At 39.1% G+C, this 13,219-nt stretch overlaps 1 protein-coding gene across 2 annotated transcripts in view; it reads left to right on the top strand.

The window, feature by feature from the left end:
• GABRB3 (gamma-aminobutyric acid type A receptor beta3 subunit) overlaps positions 1–9,454 on the top strand; it is a 96,999-nt gene extending 87,545 nt beyond the window's left edge. Inside the window, exon 8 of one of the 2 annotated variants that reach the window (XM_008065147.2) lies at positions 4,880–9,454. In XM_008065147.2, coding sequence (XP_008063338.1) covers positions 4,880–5,221 — 342 coding nt within the window. In that variant the 3' untranslated portion in view covers positions 5,222–9,454. The remainder of the gene's footprint in view (positions 1–4,879) is intronic. The other variant, XM_021715849.1, reaches the window with a different exon arrangement.
• Positions 9,455–13,219: the final 3,765 nt, after the last annotated feature.

Here is a 13,219-nt window from a genome sequence, read left to right on the forward strand (position 1 = left end):
AACTCCCTGGATCTGCCAAAATGACTTGGACAGGGTGAATGCTCATGTAGCAGGAGTCCATGAATGAGTGGTATTTGTCAAGGACAAGGCTCACAAATATCATCTTTCTAAAACCAGATGAACTATCAAAGTTGATTAGAACCATCAAAATTTATCCAACTAAACGGATCACAAAATACTCCTCTCCCTTCTTTGATGGTATTTTAAAGTGTGTTTAAAGGTCAATAAGTAGTATTTTTAAAGTGCATTTGCTGATTATCTAAGATCTCACCTGTTAGACCTCTTAAGTTGAGGAACTTTTTGCATTCAATGTCGTGGTCCCTTACCTAGCACAGGCACGCCAATGACATGCAGCAGGTGTGCAGGAATGTCTTGTGTGAATATTCTCGAGCAGCCCCAGATCCTTCCTGTGCATGTCTCCAGGGAGGTGTCTCTCCTTCTGAAGTAGACAACTGGGCTTTCTTCATTTCACAGTTTTGCTCTTTAAAATATTCCATAGGCTGTAGAGAAGGTTTTTTCTAAGCTAAATATTATTTTCTGTTTGTTTCTACTTTCAGGAAATAATTTCAATTTTCTGAGATTTTAATTAATATGTAATAAATTGCTTATGATTATTGAAAAGAATAAATTCTACATTGCTACTATTAGAGAAAACAAACAAGCATCTTCCACCTATTCTTTGACTCAACTTCAGATAAATTTTAAACATATAAACTCACCATTTTAGTAAATCTGTGTACAATGTTGGACATTGAAATAAAATCTAATTGAGCTTATTTGATAAATGACTTCAGTTTATTTTTTTTTCTTTAACTGTTTTTTATTCTGAGCATTTTTTAAAAATTAAGGTTTACTCTTTTTATAATCAATATTTTTTATCATGATATTGTGGGATACAGTTAAGGGTTAGGTATACAAATATGCTTCGTTCAGGCACCCTTGTTGATAAGAGGTGTCTCCCATCCCCAGACAGATATTTACTACCGTTAATCCCAGCTCCCTTCTCCTCCCCCCATAGTTTCCCACCATTGTCAGTCATTTTCTTATAGTATTACGTTGGATGTTCAAGGTCCACTCAGTATTATAGACTCTAGTTCCATCCAGGTTACTGCGAAATTCATGATTTTGTTCCTTTTTATGGCTGTGTAGTATTCCATCGTGTATATGTACCACATTTTGTTAATCCAGTCCTTTTTTGATGGGCAGCATGGTTGCTTCCAGGTTCTTGCTATTGTGAACAATGCTGCGATAAACATACGTGTGCAGGTATCTTTTTTATAGAGTGATTTGAGTTCTTCAGGGTATATTCCCAGTAGGGGGATTGCGGGGTCATATGGGAGGTCAATATTTGGAGCTTTTAGGAATAGCCATACTGTTTTCCACAGAGGTTGCACTAGTTTGACTTCAGTTTATTAATTCTCTTTAAGTGGTGCCTGAATATGTTTCCTCTCATTACTAAAAAAAGCGTCTATCTGGTGGAGGAGTGTTGTGTGCATCCATTGTGGTAAGTGGAATTAACAGGACACACGGAATGAACAGGATCTCGTTGTCTGATTTCCTCGCCCAGCTCCCCTAGGTCAAGACTCCTAGCATGAGCTGCTCATTCCCTCACCCACCAGTGCTCTCCTTTGTGGTACAAGTCATGATGGGGAATGCTGGAAAGAGGCAAAGAACAGTAGACAAGGTTCTCTCCTGGAGAATCTTGCTGTTGATTGTCCTTTGGTCAAAGACAAGCTCAGCTGTCCAGTCACACTCTCCTCCCTGCTGCATCCAAGGCAGGTTCGAATCACCCCTTTATTTGGGAGAGTGAGTGACTGCTCCCCCCTCCCCAGGATGGGGCCCCTGCGCTCCCACAACTGATGGCCTGCACAGAGGAAGTACTGTTGCCACAAGCAACCATTTCAGCCACACCTAGATTTATCTGTTGGGCTTCTTTTCTCACATCCTCTTGGTACAGTGAGAGACTCAGTCTAACAAACCTTTGGATGTTTTCCTCATTTTGAAGACACACAAACAGATATCGTTGGAGGGGTTTTACTGCTGATCATTTCAGGGAAAAATAACAGAAATAACTGATATAGAATGGGAGTTTCAAAAATCTTACCAAGGTCTACATTCCAGGTACTTTTGAGATACATGCATCTCTGCTGAATAAAAAAAAATAAGCAAACGTTAATATTTTTATGTCAATGCTCCCCAATCCCCTAAAGTGCCTCCATGAAGAACCTTCTCTCCAGCACAGGTACTGGTATCTTGTTCCAATTCCATCTCTGTGCACCCCAGCCTGGCTTCTTCCAGTCTAAGGCGACCACTATCTAGTCCACGGAGATCCCTGGGGTGAAATTCTGCATCTGATAGCTCACAGGCAGTATTGTTTAGAAAACCTACACCCGCCCAGGCTAATGGCATGCTTGTTGCAGGGTGGGTGTCCCTGTTGAGAGCACAGAAGGGGAAAGAGTCCATGGCCCTGGGTAGGACCAGAGGTGGGAGCAACTCTCTCTGCTTCCTCCCTCTCTGCAAACTTCCAAGATCTGGAACTGAGCAGGTGGTGGCCAAGCACTGCTCCTGCAGATAAACAGCATGTGCGGTGCCCCTTGGAGGAAAAGCTGAGATTCATTGTTCATTGCAGTGGCTGGAGGGAGCAATTATTCACTGGCTCTTGGAAATTTTTTTTCCAGAAACAGAACACAAGTGGGATGTGTGCTTAATTGGGTCCCGCTACACTCTCTCCTCTCAAATGCAACGTTTCCTCTTCCTGCAGCTTGAGTTGTGTTTCAGAAATCAGTCACTTTTCTACCTAGAAATCACTCTTCCTGTCACCTAGAGCGAAGTTGAAATTCTTTAATGTGACATATGAAATGCCATACTGGCCTGACTCTAGTCAGAGCTCTCATTCAGCACTGGGTCTAGGTTCCTATTACGGTAAGATACAAAATTGATAGTGACAGTGATGATAATGTCAGGGCTTCATCTGGTACATGCTTAACATGGTTCACCTTTCTCAAAACACTTCAGGTACTAGTATTTCTCCTGCTTTTTGCCTGAAAAACTTTTACTCATTCTTTGGGGCCCAATGGAAATGCATGTTCCCTTCACTTCCTGTAATAATTTTGATTGCTGCTGTAATAGATTGCCAAACATTTAGCACCTTAAACTAACACTCTTTTTTTTTTTAATCTCACAGTTCTGTTAGGTCAGAAGTGCAGGTACAGTGGGACTTGGCTGGGTTTTCCACTGAAGGCTCACAGGGCTGAAAGCAAAGTCTCCACAGATCTGTGATCATTTTCCAAAGCTCTAGGGGGTTAAATGTGCCTCCAGGCTCACTCAGTCCGTTGCCCAAATACAGTTCCCTGTGGTCGTAGGACTGAGTTCCCAGTCTTTGGACTTTCTGTGGCGCCAGGGATCTCCTATTCCCTCTTATGTTTCCCTGTATCCCCTTCCATCAAGATGATGAAGTCCTTCTCAGGCTTTGAATCCCTCTGCTTTTATCTCTCTCACTTTGTCTCCTGCTTCCAGCTGGAGAAAGTTTTCTATTTTTGAAAATGCCTGTGATTAGATAGGTACCACCCAGACAATCAAGAATAATCCCCTTGATTTTGGATCTACACTTGTAATTCCATGTACAAAGTTCCTTTTGCACATAGGGTAGCATACTGGTAATTAAGGTGTTACCTTGTTACCTAGCATCCACTGCCCAACAAACATCGAGTTCAACACCAGGGCACCACTTTTGAGAAAATTAAAGCTTTATTATAAATTGACTGACAAGAAAACAAGAGAAAACCTCAAACCTGTTTCCTAGAGCTGAGAGTTTGGAATTTATAGGCTTACGATCATGACGCGTGATCTGATTGGATCTTACAATGAGGTGACACTGAAAGGTAAGCCCTTTGTGTGGCTTAGCCCTTGATGTCTCGGGACTTTCCCACCTGGGATCCTAGCCCTGCTCAGAGCGCCACGTGGGCCTGAGCCCTTCTCAGTCAGAAGTCTTCTCTCCCCACTTTACCTCCTGTTCACCCCACTGGATGCTAATAATGAAATTAAGTGTCATGTGGAAGGTAAGGCACAAATTGACACAGCGACAGATTATTCCTCTACAAACTAGTTTTTGAGCACTTCATGGAGGAAACCACAGACAATTAATATAGTGCTAGAAGAGGAGGTAGGCTTTGTACAGACGAAGGAGGTGGCCTTCTGGGCACAGGAATGGGACAGGGGGGGAATTGTGGGCCTGTTGGAACAAGTGACTGCGAGACCACAGAATGACCTGCAAGGTAGTGGCAGGGACATGAACTGCTCACAGAGGAGATGGCCTCCTCTCAGAAAGGGCTTCACTCGGAACCCCGGCCCCAAGGCGTCCTGGTGGAGGTTGAGAGTCTCACGGCAAATCAACCAACAAACAAATGGACCACCATGTTGTCATGAAAGGTCTGAAACTGGGTATAGCACAAAGTAGAAGGTTATCATTTTAAAGTGACTTTATTGTGGGAAGGGACTTTAGTCAATTTTAAGGAAACCCTTTAAAAAGAGGCCTCCTGCCCGGACCAGGACTTGGCAAGGAGAGGCCATGTGGGTGGGGGGGAGTCTGAATCTACCCCACCAGAGTGACCAGTAGTGTCCTTCAGTCACAGAACTGTTTGCTTGTTTCTCCGTGGGAATGTGGGTGTTTTATATTATTATCATCAGAAAAGGAGACAAGCTGATTTCCAAAGAAGAATGGGAGAGTATAGTGTCTACCCAGTGTATAGTTGTGAAAATGGTCATAACACCCGGCCAGCATCTTGAAAGTCATTGTACTTTGTCTCTTCAGTCAGGGCTTGTATCCATAATGCAAAATTTGTGCTCGCTGTCTAACAATGTGCATTTTACTTCCAATTAGGTGGATGCGCACGGAAATATTCTGTTAACATCGCTGGAGGTTCACAATGAAATGAATGAGGTTGCAGGCAGTGTGGGTGATACCAGGAATTCAGCAATATCCTTTGACAACTCAGGAATCCAGTACAGGAAACAGAGCATGCCTAGGGAAGGGCATGGGCGATTCATGGGGGACAGAAGCCTCCCGCACAAGAAGACCCATCTACGGAGGAGGTCTTCGCAGCTCAAAATTAAAATTCCTGATCTAACCGATGTGAATGCCATAGACAGATGGTCCAGGATCGTGTTTCCTTTCACTTTTTCTCTTTTCAACTTAGTTTACTGGCTGTACTATGTTAACTGAGTGACTGTACTTGATTTTTCAAAGACTTCATTTAACACTGAGTGAAATATTACTCTGCCTGTCAAGTTTTTATACCTGTACACACACAGACACACACACGCAGACACACACATATATACATACGCAATTGTATATATATGTGAACTTTCTCAGCATATATATAAAATACACATGTATATGAGGATGTATGAGTATATGTTTATACACATAGGTCTCAGTACCCATGTGTATGGAAAACAAATACACATACATATATACATTTTACAGCTATGGACAATTGAACACAGGATGCATATTAAGGAAAGTTATAGATTTTTTTCTCTTTTAATTGAAAGGGACAATTATCATCTAAGTATTATGCCTTGAGAATGAGGGCGTGAAACACAATATCATTCCAAAATGTGTCTTTTATTCTCATAAAGTAGATATTTTAGTTTAAGAATCAGAAAGGCATTCTTAATTAATCTTTGAAAATCATACAGTGGTATTGCTAGCTTAAAATGAGTCACATATTTCATACCCTCTCTTTGAGTTTACTAAGTGAAGGCTTTTTGGCTTTTCTGATGGTGGGGTCTGTTTCATCAGGCATACTATTTTGGTAATGGGCTAGCGAATGAGGTGAGCTGCTGGCAGTGCACTCACCTGTCGTTTTAAACACAGATAGATCCCACGTTGGTTTATGAACGACCATCTTTTAAAAACCCATCAGGAGTGAATGGCCTCCCATTGTAAGGACTCTAATATACACTGTGTGGGTTTTTTGTTCATTTGGAGTGGATCCAGCTTAACTGCCATGTGGGAACACAGTGGCACATTTTGGCAATGACATTTCAATCACTGAAAATGTGCTCTACAGGCCTGATATCTAACAGAAAGCATAGACGTCTCAGGTTATTTGTTACTCTAAGGTAAAACCATCTAGGGTGATTTTCCCCCTTGCAGTTATGTTATCAACCATTCTTATAACATTGTATGTTAATAGAAAATATATTTGCATAATATGCATATATATGTATATTTACCAAGATTTTGTTTCTTACGCTTGCTATCATGGCAGCATGCGATGTCATATTTTCCTTTAAGTGATGTAACTACTTTTTGTTATCTAGAAATTAGGATTGAAGCTAAAACACTTCTACTGTTCAATTTCAGAAACTAAGAAACATCCTCATGCCTTTATTTCTGTATCTGACATATCTCATAAGCTCATCAAACTACTCCTAGACTGACTAGGATTCTGCAGGAACACGACTCGTACACACCACACGTCACCCAACGACCCATGACAGTTCTCTGAGGCGAAGGAGGGCAACCTGACAACAAACACATACACTTTGGGCTCCTTCTGATCCACGGCCTCATCAGTATTTGGACTTTTTAAAGCTCGCAGAAACAAGACAAGGTGCACCGGTTTCATAGACGCAAACTTAACTTACTATTTAGATGAGATCTTTCTAAAGAAAAAAAAAGAGATGATATATTTTTTGTAAACAATATTTCTATCACAGGCATCCATAAACTGAAATGACTACAGTTTTGCAAACAGGTGTCACAGTGACGTTGAGCATTTGGAGAAAAAAACAAAAAGCAAAATATGTAGGAAGAACTGCTAAATTAATCCTTTATCCCAAAATGCCACATATGTCTCACCCTCTGTGTTTTATGCAAAGCTAAGAACCATAATCTAGTCCAGTACTCTAACACCTGGCCCCAGTTATCTCCACGTAGGTAGAGGCACCACCCTCCCTGAGGATGTATGTGGTGTGAACTACCGCCATGAGCTGACCGCTACTTGATTTTTCTTTGGTGGCTGTAACAACCTTTAATTTGTGGGCATCTCTAACGTTCAAAACTCACCATCAGATAAAACATAATCCACAAAATCTCATGCTGGAGGCAACTTCCAATTTGTATACCCCTTTTCCTCTTTCATTTGTATTGTTCTTCTCCCAACTGCTGCCCTCTGGTTTTATTTCTCTCTGGAGACTAGCCAGTGATTTATTTGGCTTTGGCTTTTCTCTGGCATTTTTTTCATGGGTAACAATGGGGGATCCAAAAGGTTAAACAGATTGGGAAAAACCTTGTAAGTGGCCTTATCATTGTTAACATGTTAAAGAAAAAAGACATTTGCAAAGACCTTATCCCTTTCAATACTTCAGGTGTCTTTTTCTGCATCCAGTAATTCAAGGTGTGAACTCCACATGCAGAAGAGGGACCCCAAAATGCCAATGAACGTGGAAAAAAGCAGTCAATGGTCTATTTAAATGTATAATTTATACTATCTAGAACTGTGACATTAGTTCTTTCTGGGAGAAAAGTGATTTAGAACTTTTTTGATGCATAGTTGAGGTACCCAAATATCAAAGGCAGAGATCCCCTTAGGGGGCGCAGAAGAGCTGCAGTCTACTTCCCAAGGTTTTCTGGATATAAATTTGCATGGTATAGTCATAATAGCTTTTGAGCTTTTTATATGCATTTGGCACCAAGACTGGGATCCACCACTTTGTAGACACTGCGATGAAGTTAACATACTAGCTATACTATAAATAGTGTTTGTAACTACACACACACATGCAAACACACACACAAATACATACATATATTCTGTAAAAACAACAAAAAAAGAAAACTTTTTAAGATCCTTGGGTATGTGTTTGCTTTACTCCATTTCAGAAGTAAATTACATTTCTTCTAACAAAATTATTTTATAGCTTCTCCATTTTTAAAAGTTGTGAGGAGTATTGAGAAGAGAACTCTGCTGATAGAAGATAGTTGAATTTGATTCTCTGTTCTGTTAAAATGACCTCTCATTACTCCACAGTAGTTATTTGAGCCAGTGAGTGAGCCATGCTGAGAAATGCAGTGGCTGTTACCCACACCCAGACCTCTTGAGTCAGGAGAGAAATCTATAATTGGGGATATAATGAGATTTTGTTCTCAAGAAATGAAAAAAAGTTGATCTTCTAAGTAGTCCTGTCTTTCCAAAATGCTTTCATGGGGGTTCAAATTGTACAGAAGAATCTTGCTATGACAGTTTGTTATATATGACAGTTACTCATGTTCAGATATGCTTGAGACAATTCAAGAGCCCTACTACATAACTAACTCCCTACAGAAAAAGACTGATAAGACTTGAGTTGTCTTTAAAACAAGTGTTATTCCTATTCACCAACCCCAGGACTATAGAGGGGTTTCACTGTCTATACCATGAGAACTTCAATTACCCCTGAATTTCAAATGAACTAGATAGTATGTCATAATAATGCTTCCATTGGGTTTGAGAGTTACATGTACATCTGCAATGTCATGTGTTTTTAATGCCAGCGCCCAGAACTTTGACATGTTCAGTCACTCCCATCAAAGGTTCTTCTCTCCTATCCAAACATGACATTGACATTTTCACCAAGGAGATCATCTCAGAGGTGATGCCAACAAGTTTGGGACTGGTTTGAAGGGGACAGGCACATTGCAGTTGTAGGTATTCATTTCAGCATCTAATAGATCATCCACTGATGTTTGTACCACAATGGTGTGTTCCAAAAAAAGAATGTGTCTAATTTTGAATCTCCTGGCTTGAAAGTATAAACCATTCCATAACTCTTGCTTTAATGCCCAACTTGAAAACAACCAGTTCAAATTTCTGGCCATTTTATGTAAGCAAAACTGAGCAATTGGTGAAATATTGTGTTGCTCTTAGAATTGACTCTGGCTCTTATCTTAGTGTGAGCCATTGGTCAGAGTAAGATTGAATCTTGGGGCAAAGAGCTGCCCAGGTGGACTAAATTTTTTCCAGGACACTAGCTAGTGTGCCTTGGATTGATTACCTCTTCTATTGCATTGAAAGGTGCCATGTTTTCCTGAAATACTAAATTTCCAACACCTGGGTAAACAATGACCTCCCAGAGAGTGGTTCACATAGGCCTCTCCCTCAGGCCAGCCCCATGAATATGTTTTGTCATTCTCGTCTCAAGTTTCTACTTCACAAGTCAGTGAGTGTGTTTAAGGTAAGTACAGGATTATTCTAGTAGGAATAGGCGATTGCTGTCATGATCAATTTCCATGTTGATTTCGTTTTATTGTAAAGATAAATTTAAACACAGTTTTGCTTAAGCACATTGATGTAACTTTTTGGTATTATTTGACATGAAAAAAAAACAACAAAATTGAGTGATAGATACAATATGAAACTTGTTGATGAATGAATTCAAATTTATTAAAAAAGGACTAACTGACTTAAATGTGAAGACTGATTTTTTTTCTTCCTTGGTTATTTTAATTTCAGTCATTTTTAGTAGCACATGCCCATCTGTGTTACTCTGAAAGTTTAAAAAAAAAAGTCCTAAATTGACTGCATGTGAAATCAATTGAACTATGACTTTAAAAAAAATCACAATTCTGAAATTCAAACGATAACTAAGCACACAGAGATCTAACTTGTCCCTTCAAATATAAGTGTTTTAAGAAAGAAATATTTTTGTAATAAAGGCCAGGAAAACTTTTAATACAATAAGCTCTGGCCAAGGTAGTATTGATCCTTATCTTTAGTTCTTCAGTATTAGAAGACAAATTCTCTGTTTTCTCACTGGAGGTGAGAAAGTACCAAGTGGTGTCTCACAATGAATGAATGAATAAGTAAATGAATGAATGAGTGAGTGAATTAGTGAAACCAGATCCTTGGACACCTAATATCAGACAGAACTTTTATAGAGAAATATATCTCTAGGCATCCAGGGAAGCTGTTGGCTCACCTGCAAACACCTTAAAAAGGAAGCTCCCCAATCATAAGTCTTATAAAATGCCCTCATCTAGCTAGTGTTTTACAGCAAGTTTACCTCCAAATTTCCTTAAAAGTTATTCGGCAATTCTTTATGGGTTCTGTTTTCATTCTTTTTCCCTACAATATGGACACGTTTTTTACATTCTTAGTCTACTTTGGGACCTGGCTTGGAAAAATTCCACACTAATTTTTTTTGTCTAAGAATAGAACATCACCATGGGAACATTTCTCACCTACTTCACTAGGCTGAAACTATCCACCCAGGGGACAAATTTAAATGACCAATAACTGCGGAAGAGAGAAATTTTGGTTGAATTTTGATTGAATTATTAAAGGCTTTTTTCAAAAAGCCCCTTGTTTCTGATGGACCAAGGAAACCTCCCTTATTGCGGCATCCAGGGAATCTGCCCCATCCACTCACTCCCGACCTGCAGCTTGCCTGCCTGCATCCACACGTGGCGCCATCTTACAATTCTTGCTCTAACTTCTATTATACCAGCTTCTAAAGGATAGAGACGCTCAACACTCTTCTGAATGGGGACATTATTCTTTTAAAAAATGGACTCTTTGGAACCCATGATAACACTTTTAAGGTAGGACATTTTGCTCCATGCTGCAAAACTGCAAAACCAGCAGCGGTTATTAGCTGAGGTACTCCTGCATTAGATAAGAGATTTGCGCTCCGTGGCTTTTGCTCTTTATAGGAACAGATCCTATTTAGAATCAATACACAAGTATTGTAGAGGACACTTGTAAGTAAGATGTAATGAACTGAAATGGCATGCTGGGTGTGGGTGTAAGTGTGTGCATTTTGAATCCAGATAGGAAACTAGTGAGTGGCTCTCGGAGCCAGATGCCATAAGAAAATATCTTCACACCTTAAATCTATTTCTTATTTCAGTAGGTACAACACTTGTCTTTTGACTCTGTTTCTTAGATAAAAGCATGAACACCGTATCCTTCCATGCATTTCTCCTTCTCCTTTTTCATTTCCCATCTTGTTAGCTGCAGCTACAATGTTACATTATCAAGGTTGAAAACATTTACACTCTGCCTACAATCATGAAATTATATTTCAGCATTTAGTATTATCGTCACAGACTGATTCTAAAAGTTGAAAACTAATGAGCAACTCATGTTATTGAGCTTTACTATTTAAGTATGGTTCAAGGTTGAGTATTTTGTTCAAATGTATAAAGATAAACTTTAGCAGAAGAAAAGAAAAAAGCAAAAATACTGTAGATTTTGTTGTTGTTTTTGCCTGGAAAGTGGAATCAGTGGATATCATGTGAGAAAAGAGATGTGTCCTGTCAGCTGTTACTGCATTGTTGAGATTGAGAGGTTTTACATCTGGCACTCTAACTTCAGCCTTGAGGATTTTACTTATAAGTAAATTCTAAAAGTTGAAAACAAATTCACAACTTTAATGTTGTTAAGATTGTATAAATATGATTCAAAGCGGAGCTAAGCAGTTTGCTTGAGCTTCTTTGCTAACTTTAGAAGTCCAGTGTCTCAACTTTGAAGTATTTGAAAGAGACTATCCCTAATGTTCCGTCAAATGAATTACTTTTCTAACATTTCTTCATTTCTAACATTTCTTCAGTTGATTCAAACCACATAACCTTATGTGTGCATTTAGACTTTATTAGGTTTAATTTCACTCACAAATACCTACGCCCATATCATCACCCACAAGTACCCTTTCTGGGGTTTCTAATTTGCATTTTTTTCTTTTTTCTTTTCTTTTTTAGAGACCAAAAAAAAAATTGTAGGGGCTGGCTATGTTGCTTCGGCTGGTTGCTAGCTCCTGACTTCAGCAATCCTCCCACCCCCAGCCTCCCAAAGCACTGGGATTACAAAGTGTGAGCCACCACACCTGTTGCATTCTTTTATCTTAGTGAGGAGAGAATGATATGCTTTCTTGACCAAGTGCCTAATATTATCCACCACATTAGTCATTAAATTTACTGTCGGGAGTCTTTTCCATTTTTCTTCATGAAGATATTCTTCTTGGCCCTGACTGACTTCCTGTACAAATTAAGACTGCTGCAAAACTGCAAAACCTGTAATTTATTTACATTGGTCTCCTGTATTAGTTCCATGATTTTTTAACAGTCCATGCCTTCCCCTTATCCTTATTTTACCTTTGTTCATGTTCAGTTAATGTCCCAGAAAGGGTGGAAGTTACAGAGGATTTTTAAGGCTCTGTACATATCTTAATTCTTTCTTTGGTTCTCCATGTTTAATTGGTTAGCTAGGCATTCACTTGTGTGTTGAAAGGTAATTTCCATAGAATTTTGAAATCATTGTACCATTGTATTTTATCACCCAAAAATGCTGATAAGAACTGTGACATCAGAGGATCTTATTTCTTTATAGGTGGCTCCCAGTTCCTTGTTTCCCTACCCTCTACCCAAGGGACGCTGTTTGAATGATGTTTTGCTGGTATTTCATAAAGGTGAATTTAGTGTGAATCTTTTTTCCTTATGGTGTTGGATCCTGGATGAATCTCTCAGTCTAATGATCTATATCTCTTGGAAATAAACATGTTTCTTGTATTATTTTTCAGAAAAGTTATCCTGCATTTTTTCCCGTACTTTTGCTAGTCAAATCTTGCATTTAATGGCTTGATCCTTAGTATGTAATCTGTCTGTCCTGTTCTAGTGTTCTTGTCTGTTATGAATGTGTTCTGGGAGACGTTTTTGTCTTTTACAATATGATTTCATTTTCTAAATAGCATTTTTGAGTTACGAATGATGTACAAGAAATGCACATATTTAAATGCATCATTAATAAACTTTAGCATGGCGAAACTATCATCACAATTAAAATAGTGAATATATTCTTCCCCTCAAAAAATTTTACTAGCAGCACTTTGTAATATTTTCACTTTCCTCTAAGATTCCCAAACCTGTCTCCAAGCAACAACGAATTTGCTTTCAACAATTGTTGCACTAAAGATCAGTTTGCATTTTCTGAAATCGTATATAAATAGAATCAAATAGTGTGCACACTTTCTTCTCTTTCACTCAGAATAATTATTTAAGGTTCATCTGTGTTGTCGTGGGTACCAATAGCTCACTATATTTCATTAATGAGTCACATCTTATTTATGGATGCACCACAGCTTATTTATCTATTCATCTGCTGATCGACATTTGGGTTTTGACTCTTGTATATAGAGCTTCCCATAAACCGGGCTCGGTGGCTCAGCCTGTAAT

Source organism: Carlito syrichta, unplaced genomic scaffold (assembly GCF_000164805.1).
Source record: "Carlito syrichta isolate Samal-C Ts95f unplaced genomic scaffold, Tarsius_syrichta-2.0.1 Scaffold103323, whole genome shotgun sequence".
Lineage (NCBI taxonomy): Eukaryota > Metazoa > Chordata > Mammalia > Primates > Tarsiidae > Carlito > Carlito syrichta.